The sequence below is a fragment of the Coturnix japonica genome, chromosome 1 (genome assembly GCF_001577835.2).
Source record: "Coturnix japonica isolate 7356 chromosome 1, Coturnix japonica 2.1, whole genome shotgun sequence".
NCBI classification, from domain to species: domain Eukaryota; kingdom Metazoa; phylum Chordata; class Aves; order Galliformes; family Phasianidae; genus Coturnix; species Coturnix japonica.
The window spans coordinates 18,705,227-18,727,583 of NC_029516.1; the positions used below are offsets into that span (position 1 = coordinate 18,705,227).

The 22,357-nt window shown below is 43.6% G+C and overlaps 2 protein-coding genes across 4 annotated transcripts in view; both read left to right on the forward strand.

Annotated features, from left to right (window-relative positions):
- ZNF800 (zinc finger protein 800) overlaps positions 1-7,592 on the forward strand; it is a 54,946-nt gene extending 47,354 nt beyond the window's left edge. For both annotated transcript variants that reach the window (XM_032442718.1, XM_015852667.2), the window contains exon 7: positions 7,514-7,592. In XM_032442718.1, the coding sequence (XP_032298609.1) occupies positions 7,514-7,540 (27 nt within the window). In that variant the 3' untranslated portion in view covers positions 7,541-7,592. The remainder of the gene's footprint in view (positions 1-7,513) is intronic.
- A 234-nt stretch (positions 7,593-7,826) lies between these two features.
- GRM8 (glutamate metabotropic receptor 8) overlaps positions 7,827-22,357 on the forward strand; it is a 314,741-nt gene continuing 300,210 nt past the window's right edge. For both annotated transcript variants that reach the window (XM_032442703.1, XM_015852739.2), the window contains exon 1: positions 7,827-8,359. In XM_032442703.1, coding sequence (XP_032298594.1) covers positions 7,850-8,359 — 510 coding nt within the window. In that variant the 5' untranslated portion in view covers positions 7,827-7,849. The remainder of the gene's footprint in view (positions 8,360-22,357) is intronic.

The window sequence follows — 22,357 nt, forward strand, 5'->3', positions numbered from 1 at the left end:
ATATTTATCTTCTCTGCTTGCATTTAGTCAAAACACAACACTCATCTCTTCGGTTATGGGTTTATTTATCATACTCCTGCCTGAGACACAGTAAGCTACTTGCTGTAAGCATATGGAATAAGATGCAGTCCCCACCTCCCCAGAACTGTGCTCTAGAAAAGATGTGGCTGAGAGAGGTGGAGGGAGGGCAGCAGATCTCATTCAGGCTGAACATCAGGGTTTAACCCGTGGATTTCTGCTATGGTGTCAGTGAAATCACAGCTTGCCAGTCTATTCTCATGAAAGGGTTAGAGAAAAAAAGCAAATGCAGACATTAGTTAATAAATTCTGTCTAAGGCCTGGCCAATTTCAAGTGTTATTGACCAACAGTGAAAGAGCTTCTCCACAGCAGAAGTTAAAGGCTTGAAGGACACATCAGATACTGTCAGACTGTATCAGACTGCAGCTGACCTGGGATAGATATACATTTGGGATGTAGCACCCAACAAAGATGATAGTGGCGGCACTGGCTGGATACATGGGAGCACAGTGGGAATTATTCCTCCTTCCAGCTCCACGTTCCACGTAAGCAAGTCAGCTCTGTGCAAAGCAACACAAAGCAAAGCGCCGCTCATTAGTAAGGAAAGAGCTCGGCCTGGCCTGGATTAGGATCCCCTGGATTAGGGAGCCCCGTTGAGCCCTCCCCGCTCTTCAGCCCGGGCCGCGCCGCTCGAGCTGCAGTAGCGCCGGGCGCCCTCGAGGTGGAACCTTCTCACCGAGGCTGCGCCGGGCGCTGCCGGGCGGGTGCGGCCCCGCCGCTGCGGCCCCGGGGAAGCTCCGCGCCCTTCCCGGTGAGGGCGGGGAAGGACCCGGGGCGAGATCGCGGTGCGGGGGCAGCCCACCTGTTGCGGCGCGGCGCTGCCGGCCGCGTCCCTCGGCCGAAACCACCCCGGTGCCCGGGAATGGACGGGAAGCCCCCCCGGGCGGAGAACGAGGGGACGAGACCAAAAGTGTAGGGAAACCGCCCCCGTGACATCGGTGCGGGGAGGGCGGGTACGGCTCGGCGGGCGTGGGGAGACCTCGGCGGGGCCGCGTCCAACAGCCCCCGCCCCGCAGCCGTGCCGAGTCGTGCCGCCTTCAGCACCGAGAACAGCTACAAGTGCGGAGATCCGGGCAGCGCTCTGCCGAGCCGAGCCGAGCCGTGCCACGTCCTGCCGGCCCGACCGGTGCCCGCCGTGCCCCGCTCTGCCCTGCCCGCCCCGCGGTACGCTCCGCTACGGGCGGGGGGTCGGGCGGCGGGGGGCGGTGGGCGGTATCTCCCGGCCCGGCCCGGCCGGAGCGGCGCGGGGCTGCCCCCAACCGAGCGGCGCGGGAGGGTGGAGAGAGTCACGGGGCTGAGCCGCCGCTCCCAAAAAGTTGTGTTTTTTTTAAGGAGAGGGGGAGGAGGAGTGAGGAAGGAGACGGTGCGAGGTTCGGCGGAACGCGGGTGTCTGCAGCGCCGCCGGACCGCGCTCCGTCCCCGTCCCAGGCCGGCGGCAGTGCGGGCTGCGGGATTAGCTCACGCTCCTCCGATCGGCACCGCCGTTAATTCCAGTGACCTCCGCAGCACTGTGGATGTGCAACTCCTTCCCGGCGAGGTATCTGTGTGCGGGCGGCGCGCGTGTCTCCGGTTCGTGTGGTGCGGGGCGAGGAGCCCACGGATAGCGCAAGTTTCCCCTCCGCGAGCGATCCTCCTCGCCCGGGAGGAGGCTTTTGTGTGTGGTTCTATATACATATTTATATGTATATATATATAACTTTAATTATTTATCATTTTATTGACGATTTCCTCCTCCCGGCCCCAGAGCGCGGGGTCCCGGCACAGCGCGAGCTCAGGGCGGACCGCTGCTCAGAGCGGGACCGCTGCGCGGTGCGGGGCTCTCCCGCTCCCGTCGCTCCGCTGTCCCTCTCCGGCCCGCGGACACCGAGCGGTTCCAAGGCAGCCCTGCCCGCCGCCAGCCGCCGCCTCTCAGGGAGGGCTGGGAGCTGGGGGTGGGCACGGGGAACCCCGAGGAAGGGAGGGGGCGCGGAGCCGAGGGGCTCCCCGTGCAGGGCGTGCTGCCGGGAGCGGAGTGCCTCAGGTGCGCGCTGAACGCGGCTTTAAAGCCCATAGCAGAAACCCCCACCATCGGAGTAATAGGAATCGATCGGTGACCCAAAGTGCACGCAATCCGGCGTTGGCATTTAGGAGTTTGCGGGCTTCTGACCTCCGGGTCCGAGCGTTCATTAAGAGAAAGTCGGATTTGCTTTGAGGGGAACGCGGGCGCGTGAAGGCTGAGCAGCAGAGGAAGGAATCGCCGGCGGCTGGAAATTAAAGGCGACGTTCGTTGTGGGTTTTGTTTTTTTTTTCCCTTCTTTTTTTTTTTTTTTTTTCTTTTTTTCCTGCTATAGCGCTTCCGGAAGGTGCGGGACTCGGGGCCGGGAGCAGCCCGGGTCGGCGGGGCAGGGGGGGACGACGTGGGGCGAGGCGGCACGAAGCGGTCCCGGCCCGGAGCTTCGGGAGCCAACCGAGGGGATGAACCGGAATCCCTGAGAGCCGGGCGCCGGCTGGGGTAGGGATGAGCCTGGGAAGGGAGGGAAGGAAAAACAGCTCGGCGAAGTAAAGCGGAGAACAATAGGGGGCTCCCTTCCTTGGAGAAGCGCGGCGGCGATGGGCGATGCCGGGGGCGGCTCCCCCGGCCCCGGGTGCTCCCCGCGTCCCTCGGGGCCGCGCAGCCGAGGGGTGCCCGCGGGTCCCGGCCCGGCCGTGGGCCGCAGGTCGCGGGGCGGCGGGGTCGGGGGGTTCCCCGGGCTGGGGGTGGCCGGGCGGTGCAGCGCGGCGCCGTTCGCCTTGAGCTCGGCGGGGCCGGCTGAGGGCTGGAAGCGGGTTGGGAGAGGGGGAAGTGGGAACCAGAATATCAAGAAAAGCTGTTCCAGGCTGCCTGGGCAAATCTCCTTGATCGTCACTTGCCGGACCGGAGGTGAAGTCAACTCTAAAGGTGTGAATACTGATGGAGCTTATTCATCTGTGAGTCCAGGCAAGGGCAGAGGGAGATATTTGATGCAGTTTTTCTCTTGAAGGAGAGTAAGCTTCCCTTAGTCTCACCCTGGCAGGAGGACTGGAGCTGCTCTAGCAGCGGAGCTTGTTTGGAAGATGTATTTTTGTGGGGAAGAAAGTGAAGGCAGGCACTCTGGGATGCTTGAAAAGCGGCTGATCAGAACGAGGGGAGATATTTCCCTCATGGTGAGCTGGGAAGAGTCAGCTCCCGTAAGCGCGGTGATGAGGGTGGCTCAGAAGAGTGCTGCTTGCTGCTTAGAGATTCCCGTGGTGGCAAGGCACAGCCAGTCACTACAGAGGGGCTGGGGAAGATAACACTGCTTACATCAGTGAGGAATTCTCCTGTTAGTTAGGAGCTGCAATGCCAAGGCCTAAGGTTGTCTGAATTCCCTTCTGTTGTTAGCAAACCCCATTAATCTTCTCTATGTGTCAGGGTGCTGCATGCAGGTGGCAATTCTTTACCTGCTCTGTGCTGAAATCTGGCTGTTTGTTCACTGGCAAACGCTCTGTAGGAGAAGGAGGCGACTTTAATGGGCACTACAATGAGCATAGCCAGGCAGATAGCAACTGGAAGTTCAGAAGTAGCATTGGCAGTAAGAAGTCAAAATAACCACATTTTTGCATTAATTTTTCTCCCCGGAACTTCTGAATGGGAGATACTGTTGCTTTGCTTTCATTCAGTGAAACTAGATGGGTTGTGCAGTGAGGGGCATCTGATGGACACAAGCAAGTAGAAATGGATCTTCTCCCTAAATCTCCTCCTTTTCCAAGTCGCGGATGATCTCTTTTTATTTCATTTTAGGAAAGTGCCGGCCATGCACCAAACGCTATGACAAATGCATTTTTTGTCCTCGAACAAAACTGTGCATATTTTTCACAGATGTTTCCCCTCACCATTTCTCGGTCTGTCAGTGAAGGTTCACGTGTGTCTGGCTGGCAGCCTCAATTAGAAGTGTCCCCTGAAGTTCAGCAAATCCATTGTCCTGCCTGTGATGCAGGAATAGCCCTTGCTCCTGCGTTGTGGCATTTCTCCAAAGCACGTCCAGGTGATACAAAACCTTCCTGTGGTTTTCAGCCCCATCTTCAGTGCTGACTGGAGATTGTTCTTTCTGGAGGTCTGTTACCAAAATGAAGACCCTGCCTACATTTATATAATTACTTATCCATCGCGTTCAGCTCGCTGCTTAGATATCTTCACACAGAGACCTTCTGCACGGAGCCCCTTTCAGTGCTCTGTGTTGGAGCAGTGAGGTCCCAGCAGTGCCACAGTACAGCTGTGCCCGTCCGTGCGCTCCCGATGTCTGGCAGTGCTAAGTGCCATCATGAGGAAGCATTGCCAGAGCCAGACTCGACGAGCAGAAGTTTCACGTCCGCTGTCTTGCAGCACCCCACCTCCTTAGGTTTAAAAATAAATAGACATTCAAGCAGAAGGAGTGGAGGTCTGTGCTGAAATGCTGACTTTAAAAATAGCAGTATGTTCTGATAGTGGCAGATATTTTTAATGAATTAAAACCAAAAGAGGCATGCATTTCAAGGTGACTGGAAGCAAGGCTTTGTAGTGAGCTCACTCTTGAACTGTGCTGGGGGAATGTGTGAATATTTTCACAGAGGTCATGTTTTCAGTGAGCAGTGAGTGCTACAGGGAGGAACCCGGTAAACTGAGAATAGATTTGCATTAATTCAAACTTTTATGGTCAGTCTGAGAAGGACAGCATTTTACTTCAAGTGAGATCTCAGCGCGTGAGGAAAAGCTCATTCAGACTTTATAGCTCAGCAGCCCATGCTTTCCCACAGAAATTCATTGATAAAAATGGGATTCATTTATCTCACGTGCTTCCTGCTTAGCAACGTGGGCTTGCAGCGTTCTCTAAAAGTTGGCGTTAATCAATATATGGAAAGCAGCGTGGCATGAATAAATTAGGCGTTGTAATGAAAGCTTTTATTTCGTAGGTAACATAAAAATAGACTAAAAGGTCTTAAATTTTTAAAAAGAACATTTTAAAATTTTATTTCTGCTTTATAGACAAGCTGTGGACACTTGCAACAAAGAAGCATGCGGGCTTGGGCAGAGCCATTAGTGCTTATGTAGACTGTAATGTTAAAAAATGCTTATTGTCAATTCATTTAAATTTCCCCCCATTTCCAGATAAGGCTTTGCAGTCAGCGTACCGGGTTCATTTTAGCTTCTCAGTGTTGCTGGGATTTGGGTCGCAATAGTTGAATTCATTGCTGTTTATACAGAAGTTGCTTTAATTTTGTGGCATTCTTTGGCTGTAAGGGATTGACCTGAGACTGAGCAATAGAAAAAGCGGTGTTTTTCCTTTCCTGTTATTTTTCACTTTTGCAATGGTGCCTTCTTGCTCTCCACACAGTGTTAAATAGGAGCTGACATCTTTTATTGCCTCAGAGGATCACTCCCTGCATGGGCTGTAGGAACACGTGGAGCCTAATGGGCTGGTTGTTCACAATGGAACCAGAGAGGAAATAGCGTCTATTTTAGGTGTAGCTGCATCTTTCACTTGCTGCTTTGAGCCCTTAGCTGTGTTTTTCCAATAAGGCAATCAAGCCGTCAGCTAGTGGTGGCTAGTTAATACTTAATACAATCCTTACTCTATGGCCTAGGCTGGATTCTGTCCTTAGGCATCATCCCATGAGACTGGATCAACCTGTGGGAAGCCAGTGGTGTTGCTTAAGTTCCTCCATTTGTAACTGAGGCTGAGTTTGGCTCACGGGGCTGACGTCTGAGCAGATTTGTAAACCGTGTGTCCAAGAGGAGCTGAAGGAGAATGATGGTCTTATCATGGGAAACAGCACGGCCTTTTTTCATTAAGATTCAACCCTGAGCCAAACTCAAGCAAAGCTAAATATTAAGAAGTGCTGAAAGTCTTGTGATCTGCTGTTCCCAACTGCAGTGATTTTATTCACACCAATTAGAAAAGTTTCATTTTCAAGTCACTGCTCTGCTACCAGATCACAGTGAGATACCTTTTCATTAAATGGAAGGCTTCCCGTGGTGAATATTTTTCCCAGGTCTTCAAACTGTTTTAAAACTCTTCTTTGGCTTTTGTGAGCTCAGTATTATCATCTGGGGAAAAAAACTCACACAACATAAAATCAATTGAAGATGATCAGTTTCAGGTCTTATAGAATCGCATTTTGAGTTTTGTTACCACAAACTATATAAACAACTTGTGGAAAATAATTTAAAATGTCTTAGAGAAACGGTGTGGATGGATCGATTCTCTTCTATTTTGGTGATATTTTGGTAGGAATCAGTCAGATCGCTTGGGACTAAGCACATACCTACAGAGTTCAGTATGATTTGTTTCATCAGAAATTAAAGAGTGTTTTTTTTTTTTAAATTCATTTATTTATTAAAAAAGAACGTTCAGGTAAGCTGCACCATAGAATGTCCTCTGCTCTCTAGAGTGTCTAATAGGTGCCTGGAGAGATGGATTCAGTTGCGGCTGCCCAGAGTGTGCATATCTAATTTTAGGTGAAATTAATTCTCTCTCTCTCCTCAGAGATCTAAAAAAATTATTCAGGCATGTGCAGTTTTGTTAAATGTTAAAATAAATAAATGCCACTCACTTGGGAGTTGGCCATTTGGAGGTTTTTATAACAGGAATTCAGATACTTAGGATGTATTCCCAGCCTCATTAAAATCAGTGGGACTTTTCCAGATGTCAGTGGGGGCACATCGTTCTTCTTATTTTTCGTGGTCCAAATGCAGGTGGAGAACGGAGACCTTGTTAATGTTGGACCTTAGATCAAGTGAAATGTCAGAAAAGGAATGTTGGATGTTCAGCTGTTTTCCCAGCAGAACACGCTGTGCTCTTTTCGCTTAGGAAACCGGCTACCTTTTCAAAAAAGTAATTTAGCTTTTGAAACATTCTGGCGGACATTTTATATATATAGCGAACCCAGAGAAGAGTGAATTCCATGGGAAAAATAATCAGTTTAATATCCAAATGAATTGAACGTGCTTTTACTGCAGTGGCTGAAGAGGGCACTTAAATTGAGGAGATCTGATTACTCCATTGTCACACACAGAGCCTCTCAGTGAGTGCAAGTGTTAGGAGCTGTTGCACTTCTGCGAGCTGGAACAGAATGATACAGCAAAACAGAAAATACCTGTTACGGATCAGATCTGGTTTTGGATGTCACACAGTATGAAGGTAAATAGGAATTACAGGTCAGGCTGCGAAAATCAAGCTAAGTGTAGTTGCCCTGATTTGGCTTTTGCTCTGCTGGAATCATCAATTTCTTGGCTGGTAGTACAGTGCACCAGGTGTTCAAATTCACAGAAGGCCAAGAATTACTCTCTTACATAGCACCAAAAGTAAAACCTAGGCAAAGTAACTCTTTTGCAAAAGTAAATACACTGTGTGACAGGTTTAAAACTGCTGAACTAAATTTTTTTTTTTCTTTTTTTTTTTTCTTTTTTTTTTTTTCCAGAAGTACCTCAGCTGCAGGGCAAAATAGAAGGACATGAGTTATTGACCTCCTCACAGCATCAGGACCAGAAACACTACCCTGTGCTTCACCATCAATCAGGAGCAGTTGAAAACCACCTCTCTGAAAAGCCGATCAGCTGATGACATCAGTGGACATCCTTTGTAAAGCACGTTTTATGTACTTCTGCTGAGATCATTTTTCTACCCTCCGTATGGTTCTATATCACTTACTGGGCACTGATGGTAGCCTCCAGAAAGTGCAGTTTCAAATGGTCAACCTCAGTCTTTAGCAAGAAGAAAATCTGGAAACTGGATAGCAACAACGTCTTCAGAGAAAATGGTAAACGAAGGAAAACGATTAGTTTCCTGCCATTGTTTCTTCCTGTTAACAGCCAAATTCTGCTGGATTCTCACTCTGATGCAAAGAACTTATGGTCAGGAATATGCCCACTCCATCCGACTGGATGGGGACATCATCTTGGGAGGACTGTTCCCTGTCCATGCGAAAGGGGATAGAGGGGTGCCTTGTGGGGAGCTCAAGAAGGAAAAAGGGATCCACAGACTAGAGGCAATGCTGTACGCAATCGATCAGATTAATAAAGACCCTGATCTTCTTGCCAATATCACCTTAGGTGTCCGGATCCTTGATACATGTTCCAGGGACACTTATGCATTGGAGCAATCCTTAACATTTGTACAAGCGTTGATAGAGAAAGATGGTTCAGACGTGAAGTGTGCTAATGGCGACCCACCAATTTTCACTAAGCCAGACAAGATATCAGGTGTGATAGGTGCTGCAGCAAGTTCCGTGTCCATTATGGTTGCAAATATTTTAAGACTTTTTAAGGTAAGGCATATTTTCTACTTTTCTTTTGAATTTTAAATGCAAGGAAATATGTGAGTAGATCATGTTTCTTACTTTCAAATAAGACTGAAATCAAACAGACTGAAATCTGAAATGATCGGTTTGCCCTTTCTAAGGTCACAAACAAACAAACAAGCAAAAGCAGTGATTGCAGTCCCTAATTTAAGCTTCCAAATACCTCTTTTAATGTTCTGAGCTGCCAGAGAAGGTCTGAATCCTTCAGGGACTTGTGGTTTTGTTTTTATGCTACTTGATGAGTTTATACTCATCAAGACTAGGCTGAGATTTATTTTACAAATGTAAAGAAAAATGAAATATAAGATTTAAACAAAAATTCTTTTTTAGTAGAACCAGATAATTTCCCTAAGTGGAAAGATATGCCAGCAGTAATCTAGTGCTAATGATGTGCATGCCTAGATGGATAGATTTGATTTCCTTGAAGTCTTAACCTCCTCCATATTTTCCTCAAAGGGATATATATATATTTTTTTCCCAGTCTTTGTTATCACTTTGAGGGAAATTACTTTTGGACAACAGTTCTACTGTCATACTCTTCATTTTCTTCCACATACCTTATTAAGTTCAGTTCTTATGAATGGTGAAAAACGAAGGCTGCCACTTTTAAACTTCCTAAGTTGGATGGGAAGAGGAATACGTTCCAATCAATCATCTTGCCTGTCACAGATCAGGCAGCAGACATTTAATTTTTAACCCTGTGCATTGGTAAATAGATTACGGTAAACTGTGCACTTTTGCTCTGTGCGGAGAATGACTTTTCCTCTGAATTTATCACTGCTCTGATCCCCAGTGTTATTCAGATGGATTCTTTTCATTCAGGAATCTTGTCTTATGTCCCACATCTTCACAACCACTAAAGACCATTTATTTGACTTTGGCGAAGACAATTCTGGTAATGTTAAATATTGCTGTCAGGGATTTTGAAAAGCATTGTGGTTCTCTAACTGAGTCTGAAGATTTGAGTAGAAGTAAGGAAAGACTGTCTTGTTTTGAAGGTTTCTCAAACTGACAAAGATTGTTTTGGTCATCTAAAGGGAGATTCCTCTTCTCCCCTCTGGTTCTCCCATGAAGGGCATAATGATTTACAGCTCAACAGAGGAGCAAAACGTCTGCTGGGTTGTGGTCAGATATGTATGCATCACAGTCTCAAGGCTCATCCCTCACTGTAGCACTTCACATTTGAGATTAGTGAACTTGTTCCAGATACATTGTTTGCTTGTGAAAATTCAGTAAAGCAAAGTGGGCTGTCTTAAAAATGTCCTATATGGAGAGCACCTCTGAAGCCATGCCTGGTGGGAGAAGCCTGTCCTTCCTGGGAATAATCATGCATGCTGCAGGAGGTAACTATTTTTAATTCCACATGCCTTTTTTTTTTTTGGAAATTGTTTTACCCTTTTAAATAATGCATGGCTCTGAAGTAATGATAGATGGAACAGTCACTTTAATACCAATCATAATGCAAAGCCACGCATTTATTCCCAGATTTGAGCTGAATACAGTGTAGTAGACTGATTTAAGAAACTAAGCCTTGTAAGACATGTATTAACTGAGAATTAAGAGCAGCAAGAAGGAAGGAGGCCTATGAATTGCCTAAGATACCAGTAATTTGTCTTCTGAAACCATGACAGCTACCTCCTTATTTCCATTATACAATAAGATTGCAAATAACGTTCTACTGCAGTCTTAATCAATAGAAAGTCATGTGATATCCCCTCTGGGGAAAGATCTTATTTACTCATTTAATTGATGTAACACAGCTGCTGGCAAAAGGAGGAGCAATCTCTTTTAGTTTTAATTATAGATCCTGCACAAATATTCTTAATAATGTAAAAAACAACAAATGATACCCTTTAATATCTTATCTTGGACCTGCATCTGAAGTCTGATCTTACACCTTCATCTCAGAAGTAGCTCTACTATTTTTTCCTGAGTAAAGGTTTCTGTATAAAGCCCTGTTTTAGTGGCACAATACAAACCACTCACAATGGAAAGGTCCCTTCACCAGAAATGCAGAAGTATAATCCAGTTTGGGCTGAAATTGTCAGCTGGTGTAGCTCCAACTGCTTGGTGGAGAACCAAGAACTTGGTGTATGCTCATAAAGGCTTCAGGTATGAAATCTCTGTTTACTGCTTGTTCATGTCAGTCAAGGCTGGGCACTCAGCTGGTATAAATCTCTTACTGTCAGTGATCACCATCATGCAAAAATACCTGTTTCCATCATATCCAGGATTACTTAATTTATCTGTACCAGTCTAGCAGTTCTCTTCAGCAAGTCCAACCTGTAATTTCAAGTTCAGTATTGCTTTAATGTCTATATTGAATTTCCTGTATGTAAGGACCACCTATTTTCTGAGAACATTGTATCCCGTTAGATTTTAATCTGTGATGGAATTGTGAGAAGTAGATTGTATCACTCAATGAGAATATACAAAAAGAAGCACTCTGAGAAATACCATGCTGAGCTTCTTGGATTTTTATGCTGCTATTTTTCTTTCTTTTTCTTTTTCCTTTTCTTTTATTGATTTTACAACATAAAACATACAGGTCAATAGTCTTATCTGATGATCTGGTGGATAGTGTAAGCTGATTGATAGTCATGGTATCCTTTTATCTAAGTGTTTTCATGAGAAGAAGGGAGGGAGGGCACTACAGAAGATGGCCTTTATCTATATAACCTTTCTTTTGGCCACATGGCTCACCTTGAATTCTTCTCTGTCCTTTTGTGAATATCCAGGAGACACCACTACTTAGGAGGTGATTTTCTGTCCTTAATAGGTCTGCAAAATTAAGATCCAAATTTGGACAGCTTAAATTTCACCTGTTGATGGCTTTACTCCTCCAAGAAGCACTTTGCAGCAACGTAAAAAGGGTAATACAAATTGGAGACATGGCCTCATCTGAATGAGAACAAAACAGGTCTGGTCATGTAACATGGATCCCCCCTGTGGCGCAAGTGGTAGAAGTGCCGCTCTGCTACACAGAAGCTCGAATTCCGGGGGCTGGACTTCGATGATCTCTAAGGTCCCTTCCAACCCGCACGAAACTATGAAACTATGAAACTATGAAACAATCTAGTGATTGCAAGACAAGCTCATAGTGATGGGGTCCAAAGTCAGTGAGGTCATGGAAGGTCATAGTCAGCAAGGTACAAGGCCATTGTCATAGCTTGGGCGGGGACCTAAGGACAAGGGCCTGAGCTGAGAAGCAGCAGTCAATTGAACAACAGGTACAGAGGTATCTATGAGGCTCTCCCTCACAACATAGCTGTTTTCCTGGTCTGATTCAGGATCAAATACTTGCGCTCTGTCAGAGATGACCTTGAACACATGTAATCAAACCATACCCAAGTCTGGGAAAGAGATGATGTTGCAGAGCCTCTTGGTGCATTGAGGGCCTTGACAGTTCTTTAGCATTTCTCATAGGAGTAAGTCTGGAAATTGGGACTGACAGATGTAGGCCTTCCTCTTTCTGTTGGTGAGCCAGGAGCTTCTCTTTCCTCTGGTTAGATACTGTTTGGTTGTTATTATTGCCTGTCTGGAAGTCCTGCTGCCAAACTGGTTTGTGTTTGGCTGGTAGCATTTATTAATGTCCTGCCTGTCCCAGTTGGCCGGTTCTCACTAGTGCAAAGGCAACTTTTCTGTTGACTGCATCATTCAAGCATAACATCTTACTCCTTCCCTGGGTTTGTTTATGGACATTTTTGCTTCATGTAGGGTGATTAGACACAGCCAAGTGATATCCTTTAGCTTATCTGCATTAAGTGTATAAGCATTTGGACTGTTCCCATTCCCTCAGAACTCATCCTGGAAAAACAAGTCTGTAACTCGTCTCACTCCATGTTCCCCATACTTACAGCTTTTACTTAACATAGAATGCTTTGGGTTGGAAAACAAAACTTTAAAAATACTCTTGTCCAAACTTCCTCCTGTGGGCTGGGACATCTTCCTCTAGATCTGGTTTCTCAGAGCTGAAGCCAGCCTGACCTTGAGTACTTCCATCCACAGCTTCTCTGGGTAATCTGTTCTAATATGTTACCACCCTCATCTTGAAAAGTATTTCTTTTTTATATCCAGTCTGTATTTATCTTCCTTCCGTTTAAAACCATTACTCTTTGTCCTATTACTACAGGCCCCAGGAAAAAGTCTCTCTCCATCATTCTTATAAACCTACTTCTATGTGTCAAAAGGCCACAATGAGGCCTCCCTGGAGCCATCCCTGCTCCGGATTGAATAGACTCAACTATCTCAGCCCCTTTTCGGAGAGGTGCTCCAGCCCTCTGATTTTTTTTTTATTGCCCTTCTCAGGACCTGCTCTAACATGTCCACAGCTGTTTTGTGCTGGGAGCCTCTGTGAGCTGCTTGCAGTAATGTTGTCTGACTAACTCATACCAGTCGTTAAAATCTGTTAGAAAGAGAAGAGGTATTTTCCTATGCTTGTTTTCTGCCATCTAAAAGCTTTACGCTATTTGTGAACTCCTTGGTGCACTCCATCTGTCACCTTCACACATCTAGCCAATGTCATACTGAGAGCAGCGTAGGGACGGTGGCTTGCATGTGAATTGAGATGGGTGGAAAGTATGCTTGATGAGTTGTGATCTGAAGCTTCTGTGTGTATATTTACATATGTGCATCTAAAGCCAAAATGGTAATTGACAGTTTTGTTCTTTTCCTTGCCTTTTGCCTTGTTTTGCATTTTGTTTTGCCTTACGTTTTCTCTTCTTTTCTGAAACACTTTTCTAAAGTGCTTTTTTCCTCTTTTTGGTCAAATTCTCTTCTTTCAGCACTACTGTAATCCATTTTAATAGCTGCTGTCTGGAGGGACTAATATTTACTTCATGCACATTTGCCTTACACATTTCATACGCATTTACTTCTTCAGAAGCACATAGTACAAATGACATTCTGGAGTTACTCTTCCCACTTTATGTGCAGCCATCCAAAATTCAAGGCATAGTTCCTTTCAATAAATCTGAAAGTGAAGGTATCAGTTCTCCCAGCATTTTTTTTTTTTTTTTTTTTAATTTGCTTTTACTGCTCGCTTGCATCCTTCAGGGTTTTAGTGGATATCCATGGCCGGCAGCCTTGTGCAACTAGCAGCGCTGTACCTGGTTGGTGCTTTTTCAGGCTTGGTGGCAGGTCTTTTTACATTTGGCTGCCATGAGATGCTCCTGTTCCTTTGTGATCCAGACTCAGACAGGCCTCCCAGGAATGTGGGAGTTATGATTTTGTAGAGCCTAACCTCACTGAACTGCATAAATTAGGAGCTGTATGTTTAATTGTGGCGATAGTGTGCATTCCGTGACTGGATGGAATCTGATATGAGTAAAGTGCAGTAACATTTTACCATATGATTTCAGAGAGTACACACATGCTTTGGTGAGGCAGTCTGAAATACTCTGACTCTATGGAAATTTTGCATCTCCTGAGCATCACTGACTTGAAAGTCTCCAGAGGGATGTAGGAATCAGCCTTTTTCACGTGACTGCATGGCCTTTCTGTAATGGGAAGAATTTTACCATATGCTTTACAATAAGTAAAGAACAGTCTCAAGAAGTTTACTCAACAGATTGGCATTTGTTAATAAAAAAACCACATCGCACTGATGAAAACAGATCTATCTTCTGTTCACTGTGTCACACGACATTTATCAATAGTGTTTTGTGCAGCATAGCATTTGAGATTTGCAACGAGTTATGATTTTTTGTGGTTAAAACATAAGTAGAAAATCTAGAGTGAAGTGTGAAGAAAAATTGTTAGTAGTGAGAATTAGACTGAAACATTTTGAAATCAGCTTTTAAGAGGAACAGATTTGTTTTGCATTTATTCTAGGTAATATTTTCACTTTCTGAATCATTTTTAATTATAAAGGGAAGCCATTGCCAATACATCCCATTTAATTTTACAGTGCTTTTTGTTGCTTTTTTACAAGCACTTATCTGTTTAGTCCCTGAGCATTTTGTCTTGTTATTGGCTGGAAAATACCTTGTAATCATAATATATATATCCTTCCTTTTTTCCTTCACAAGTCAGCTTCAGTTAGAAACAGCATTCATTTTTTCCTTCCATGGTCATAGATACTTGGATTATGCAAAAAACTCTTCTAATTCAGCTGTGATTTTTCTGCCAATGCTGTCTTAAATGTGTCTCAGACAAGAGAGGCCAATGGCAGGTCAACACCAAGATAAAATTGTATGTACATCAGATACTTTGTGAGTATCAATAATGAAATTGTTGGGAAATTTTTTAGCTGCAGCCAGAGGAAATAATAGATTTCCAGATTCTGTGAAAACTGCTAGGACTGATTAGCATCAAATTTTATTTGTGCTAAGCTGCTTGAGGCAAGGGAGTACAAAAGCAACTTAATGCATTCATTTAGGATTTTACAGTATATTAGTTCCTTAAATATTCCTCTAAAGATCTAGTATTTTTAGTCTTCTCCCATTCCTAAATGAAACTATAAGTAGTGGTTAGAGCAAAGCAGCAATTTGCTTTTCTGTATTATTTTCTGTATTTGTCATTGGTTTGTTACAAGGCTTTAGAAGCATTTCTTGACCTTTTTTGAACTACTCTTTTGTCATTGTGGTTTGATTGTGTTTAACCACTTAACAGGAAAAACTAGGAAGTTGATTAATGCTCATTAAATGGTATATCTCCCCTGTTTTTGTGGGTAAGCTGAAGCTGTCTTAAATGTTGAGGTTTTTATGCCATTCTCTAACCGCATACGGGAGCACCTTACCAAGAGATTGTAGCTATTAAAGACCTGTGGTCTGTTTTTCTTTCTGCTTCCCTGAAGGCAGTTTAGGTTGCATGTGTATTTATCCCTCACATGAACACATGAAGGAAATTGCATATGCTAAGAGAATTAGTTCACCTTTTCACAGCTGAGTTGTTACCACTGTATGAAGGTCATTTGTATGCGACAGAGACCCCAAGTTATTTGCTAAGTAATGCCTATATTGATATAGATATGAACTGTAATTCTACAAATGAATGGACTGAAAGGCTAAGGAGAGGGACAATTCAGTAAGGGCTAATGTGTTCACATAAAGACAAATTCTACAGTGGACTTCATTAAAGATCTTGTATTAGGAGGCGCTTTTTATCTTTGCTAGTAAACAAAATGTACCTGGCACAGTTCTCTGGCACCAAGGCCAGCTGACACAAATAATCCACCTCTGTACAATAAAATCCCATTTCCCTAAATCATGGTCTGCATGCAGGCTACTGGAAGGGAATGATCCCTGACCCGTGTTAACTTCTGAAGCCTGTCTGGAAACAGAGAGGCTGTTGGCTGACACAGGTCATGGCCCAGCTAAGGACTGTCCTAGAAGCTCAGCAGAGGAGGTAGTCTTCACATGCTCAGGAATGTGCTCTGGAAGGATGCGTGTGTTATATCAGCGGAGACAAAGCTGACTTCTCAGGCAAGACAGAGCTCCTCTGCTCCTACGTCATGATGAAGGGAAGTCAAGACACTGCTAAGGATCATCAAAACTGTTGCAGTGTTTTAGCAAAACGGTGTTAGTTTTATTAGCCGTGATGAGAACTAAATAAAGACTGGTGATAATTGTTTCAGTACAGTGACAGCTGTGCCATATCAATAGTTTTGCATTCTGACTGTCAACAGAAACGAGGCAGTGTTGTGTGTTAGGGCCAACTGGTAGATCTGCTTTTTTGTATTTCCACTGTCATTATGTTCCTTAGTGCACACTGTGCTTTTAGGATTAAACTGGTTCATGGCTCTTGAATGTACATCCTTGTGTTTGCTAGCCCTTATCAGAGAAAAATAGTCATCTAAACAAAAGTCTTACAAAAGGACACTGATTTCAGTTGAACAAATTAAATAGCCAAAAGCAAAATGCTCCTCTGGGCTAGGATCTACATATGCTCCCAGATCAGAAAAGAATGATACTGTATCCTCTCTCCTTCTGGCAGGACAGTTAAGCATTTAAGTCAAGCCTTAAATGAGGAAGCTGCTTGCCCTTGACTGCCTGTGTCCTAAATAGAGGGTGTAAAATGTTTTCAGAGCAAGACTGAATCAGGTTTGTGAGCGTTAGTGCATCTTTCATGTTTACCAAAAACAGGATTGTTTGTTCCATGCTTACACTTTGACCATGCAGAACCTCTTGTCTCTGTGTGTGTTCTCCAAGCAGTGTTTCTGTCAGACACACTGCACGAACTGACTAGGTGTGTTTCTACAAGCTGTGAGGATGTCTGGGTCAGCTGGAGGAAGAGCTGGAGTTTGGTTCTCTAAGTGGGACCTGTTTGTGGGATGACAGGAAATAAGGGACATGCTTGTTGAGAGATTGAACTCTCAAAGGACAGTGACATCCTTTTTTTACCCCACTGTGGGATTTCTTGTTTGGGACTTCAGATAGATACCTGGCTTTAAGTCTTCTCTGAAATAAGTTACTGCTGTTAGGAATGTGGAACTGTGGGAGCTGTCTTCCTATTACATTTCTTTAATAGCTAGGGACTCTGAGAAAGGTGTAAAAGTGATTTCTATGAGCTGAAATGATTCCCATTTAGAAATCAGGCTTTTGTTCTTTCATACAAGGTGCTCACAGTATTTAGCTCTGTGGCAGAAGTATTTCTAGAGGCAGAATCAGAATCTGTATATTCCCTTTTCTGATACATATATGCACATGATTTTACAGAGTAGAAAAAAGTAGCAAAAGGACAATAGCATATTTTGTATATAATTCTACAGTATGCTTCTAATAATTTTCATTAGTTTTTTACTTGGCTTATGCTTTGCCACATTTACAATGTCATTATGATCTTGCAAGCTGGTTAAAATTTTGTCCATCGACTCCACAGTGTTAAAATAACACTGATCCCCCATAGTAATTTTTAGTCTTATTCAGATAAATTTACTTGAGTTCGTTTGTTTGTTTGTTTTTGTTTGTTTGTAAAGGCTTTTGAAATATTAGCATCATAGTGGAAAAGTGTCATCATAATTAATAGTCTACTAATCAGAGGAACATTTCAAAGAGGCAGTGAATCCTGTAGTAATTCTCCAGCTGGATGCTTCTAAAATGTATCCCCTCAAAAGAGCAAAAGAGAGGGCGAGCTTTCTCACTGCTCTTAGTTCACTGCGTGCCGTGAGTATGCTTTTCTCAGCAGTGCTGAAATACAGAAAGTCCCATTTCAAAAAAGCTTAGTTCCTTGAGAACTGCCACATAGACAAGGACTCACCAGTCTGAAAGGTGTGCCTTAATGAACACACACGGAGCCACAGGCAGCCTCAAGACTTGCCTGTTGAGATGATGTGTGAAAAGATTATTAAGTGAAGTTGAAAAGGAACTAAAATGTGAAGAAGTACTGATTATGCATAGGTCACTCTAAAAGTAATGCCTCCCATTTATTTCCACGGAAACCACAACAGATACAAAGAGCACAATAACATCATTTGATAGAGCAAATTATCAGCTACAAAACACTCCTTTTCAACATAATCACCATCATTATCTGTGCATTTTCGCCAGCAATGAACAAGAGCCTGCATGTCACACTTGTAAAAATCTGTACCAGCAGAGGTGACCCACTGTTTCACAGCTGCTATGACAGCATCATTACTAGGAAAATGTTGCCCATGCAGTCCATCTTTGATCTAAATGGATGGAAGTCAGGAAGCATCAAATCCATATTACACTGTGGCTGTGGTAGGACAGTCCAGCCAAGACTGGTAACATTCTCCATGGTCTTCAGACTGGTACGATGTTATCATGTTGCAAGAGAAAGATTGTCTTTTCTGGCCTGACTCAGGAACTTCGAGCCTTCATCTTAGTCAGTACTGCACTGTAGTGTTCAAAGTTGGCAGTTTGTCCGGATTCAGGAAATCAGGAAGGATTGCCTCATTCCTGTCCCAAAAGACTGTGCACAATACTTTTCCCATCGAGGGCTGTGTCTTGAACTTTTTATTTGATCACTCATTGCCACTCCATGGACTGCTGTTTTGACTCTGGCTTGTAGTGGTGATACCACATCTCATCACTGGTAATGATGTGATCCAGGAAACTGTCACCTTCAGCCTTGTATTGGTTCAGTAGGTCCTGACAAACTTGCATATGGTGTTCTTTCTGTTCCTGTGTGAGCATTCATGGGATCCACCTGGTGCAAACTTTGTGATATTCCAGCATTGCCACCATCACTTCCAACACACTGAAGATGATATTAAGCTCTGTACACAGTTCTCAAGTTGTAATCCATGGATGAACAGATCAAGATGCTCTTCATTTTATGATGATAGCTGTTTGTGGCTGTCCAGAATGTGGCTTGTCTTTCATGTTGCTGTGGCCAGTGCTGAAATGCACTGCCCTCTGCTTCACTGTATTTGTATCCACTCTTTGGTCTCCATAAATGTTCAGCAAGCGTTGATGAATGTCAGTGGGTGCAGTTTTTTCTTCATGGAGGAATTTTGTGACACAGCTTTGCTTCATATGCACTTCTGTGTCAGATGCCGTTCTGTCAGACTGCCCCTGTGCTACCATCTGTCACATGGCAACACAATATAGCAGGCTGTTGGTGGGAAGGTTGTACTTCTACTGCCCTATCACCAGTGTCCCCCTCTAACTTTGTGGGCCAGCATAATAAAACAGGAGGCATTACTTTGTCCTCATAGAAGACAGTATGTGTTGGCTAGAAGTGGAAAAGAGGAAATCTGTAAGGGCAGTGTGTATGCTTTTAACACATTTGTGTTTGCTATATTATTGTATTACCATTGGCTATGGACTGCCTCATCCAGAAAACCTATGAAGAGAGTGGTGTAGGGAAGAGAATTTATCTTGGTAAATTAGATAAAAAACTGAGTGATCATTTGGAGCAGCATGAGAAGTCCTGGAGGTTATTCTCATTGCAGTGTTGTCCGGGACATAAGAACATGTTCTGCAGAAAGAGATCTCCTACCAGGCCTGGTATCATACAGTGAATGGAAAGTGCAGAGGGCTGGGAATCCCAAGACTGCAGAAGACTGCTCGTATTCTGATTCAGGCCAAGAGCACCAGATGAGAAACATAAGTGTCTAAATTCTTCAGTTGCCATCTAAGCCCTCTTTCTTGAATTTTACTTACTCAAAAGGGAAACAAGAGTCTGATTTTTGTGCCACTTAGACTTGCTTAAAGAAGAAAGAACTCCTGGGAAAGCAGTGCATTCCAGGGAAGCCAGTGGATGATGCAGCTGTAAAACTGCATTTATCCAGAAGAATATAATATCCTGTTGGTTTTACTGTTAGTAGGTTTCCTTTTCTACTAAGGGTTTTTGTCTGGTGCACAGCAAAGGCAGATGTGGCTCTGCTGTTACCTTGTGATGCTTTCAGAAATGACCATGGTAATGCTCTTTTGGTGTGAGCCTGCAATTATTTGTGGATGTGTTTATTTGGAAGATAAGTGGTTTGTTTCCATAGGACAGGAGTGATCTGGAATACACTGGCTGTCTGATATCCACAGGCAAGCTTCTTCAGAACATCCTTTCTAATATGGACTAACTATGAAGATAACACTCCATATTCTAAAAGAGCAATTAGCACAGTACATAAATGTATACTACACTGTTGTTTCAAGGGGGAACATTTATATTCACTATTAGAAATATATTGTAAGAAGTATTCTGTTGTACACTGTCTAAAGACCAATTTGATTGTGTAGGATAGGAGAAATGTCAGATTTCCCATTGCCTGAATTTTTGAAAATTATATTGGATAGAATATGAAAATATGTGCTTTTGTAACAGCAGGAAAATGATCAAGATAAAGTAGCCACTTTTTTTTTAAGGAGTTTTCCACACCTAAATTCGATGGTTCTATTTTCCATGCTTTGTGTAGCGAAGAACAGGATTTAAAAGTTACCAGCTGCTATATTTACTTGCTAAAGTGTGAAGAAAATATGTATTGTCCTGAGGATTAAAGGGCTGATTCTCTTTGTGTTCAGTTCAGGCAGGACTGAAGCATTTGCAATGAAAGTAAAAGCTACTAGAAAGCATGAAAAAGGAGAGAAAAAAAAAATACCTGTTTATGTCTTCTTTGTTGGACCAGATTTGATGATGCCCTTTGAAAGATTAAATGCAAACATTCATCTTATTAATCAGTGTTTCATTCTTTTTCTGCATGTTAAACAATTTCAGTTGTAAAACCTTAATGCAGTTGGATTGTTAGTGGATTTCCTAGTGGAAACCATCTTGCCAAACATCTTCTGAATGGCAAAATCTCATCATCTGTGAACTAGGGGACACCTCCAGTAACAGCTGGACAGCATTTTTGAAACTGGATATGTAAGGTATTTGGGACAAGATGCACCACAGAGAAAGAATAATATTGCAAAGGTAGTCCCAGGGACAGGAATATGAACGAGAGAGTAGCTGTGCTGCATACAGGAGTATGAAAAATGTACGCTTGGAACAGATGCTAAGAGTGCCCTGTGACTCAAGGTATGATTTCCTGCCATTCCTGCCAAATTTCAAAGCTTGTGTTTTTCTATTCCCCCCCCTTACTTCTATTTTTAGGCTGGATACTAAAGAACTTGTGATACAGGAATGAAGATTCACAGTTTGAGTTCTTCCTATTTTATCGTCCCTTTGCATAAGTATCAAATAACTTTTGTTTCTAATGTCCAGGAGAGAATGAGTGTAAAGATGTCAAAAGCTGAGGAAAACAGAGTGTTTTTGAGATGGGTCAAATAATCTCCTGGCTCAATGGCTTTGTCTGCTTTGCAGAGCTTTGTCTGAGTATGACAGACTGCCCTCGCTGTGCATTACTGCCTGCTGAAGCCTTACGTCCTGTATCTTGGTGCACCGCAGAGCTCTGTGACCTTGGCAAGTCAGGCAGAACCAAATCCTCAGCCTGAGCATTGCTATCCATGGGTGCCTGAGTGTCCCTGGGGGTTGATGTGCAGGGTTCCTAGCCTCTGCTTGAGGTGCCTGAAGGGATTTTTGAATATAAAGGCTCCTCGCTAATCAGATATAGAATGAGGGCTGGGGGCATACCTCCTACAGCAGGCTCTTAACGAGGGATTCCTTGTATCCTCTTACACAGCTCCTTCCCCTGGGTTTTGCTATGAAAGGGGATTATCTGACTCTGTATGATCTAAATATTCAAGTTCTCAGTCTCTGGAGCAAGTGGTGAAACCTGCCTGACCACAATCAGAGGCTGCATATTCCCTCCATGAAACCGTGATATTCTAAGAGAGTCAGAAAATCAGGCCAAAACCATCTGGATCATTGCTCAGTAAAACGAAAATTGTTAAAACTCATCTCTGCAATCTATGCTTGGGTGATTAGGAAAAACGAATGCCTGTTGTTATTAAAACAAAACATGAATTTATGCAGTGTAGAATAGAAGTAAATTAAGACAGGTGCGTGCAAATATGTGATCTACTTCAGATGAGTGGATTTTTTTTTCTTAAATGCTTGGGAAAAATCAGTTTTGAAAAAGACTTTTCAGCTGACGCTTATTCCAAACTTCCCTTGGTGGCACAGGAGCCCTGCTTTTGTTTCTTCTGCTTGTTCATTTTTTCACGCTTAGCTCCATTGGAAGTCTGATTGCTTCCATGTAGTTTGATGGAGAACCTTATTAGCAGTGCAGCATCTGGTAGCTGGGTGTCAAATGTCTGCCTCATTGGTTTACCAGGAGCAGATCAGGAGCTAAGAGGGCCTTCTGTACCTTTCGCATTTGCAATTTTTTCTCCTTTTGAGTTGTTTTTTTATATAACTAAAGCATGAAGGCAATACTGTGAGAAGATCTGTGCAGATAATTAGTCAGTTTGACGTTTGAATTGAAAAATAATCATTCATTTTAATCTGAACCAAAATGTCCATGTTGAATTGAGATCTGGGGGCTTCTGAATTGTTTATTTTTATGAAGTCTCTCCCAGAAAGCCTTGTTTTGCATTAAAATTATAATATGATCCATTTGGAATGAAATATTTTAATTCTATTTTGGATGTTTTACAATTTAAAATTGAAAAACAGGTT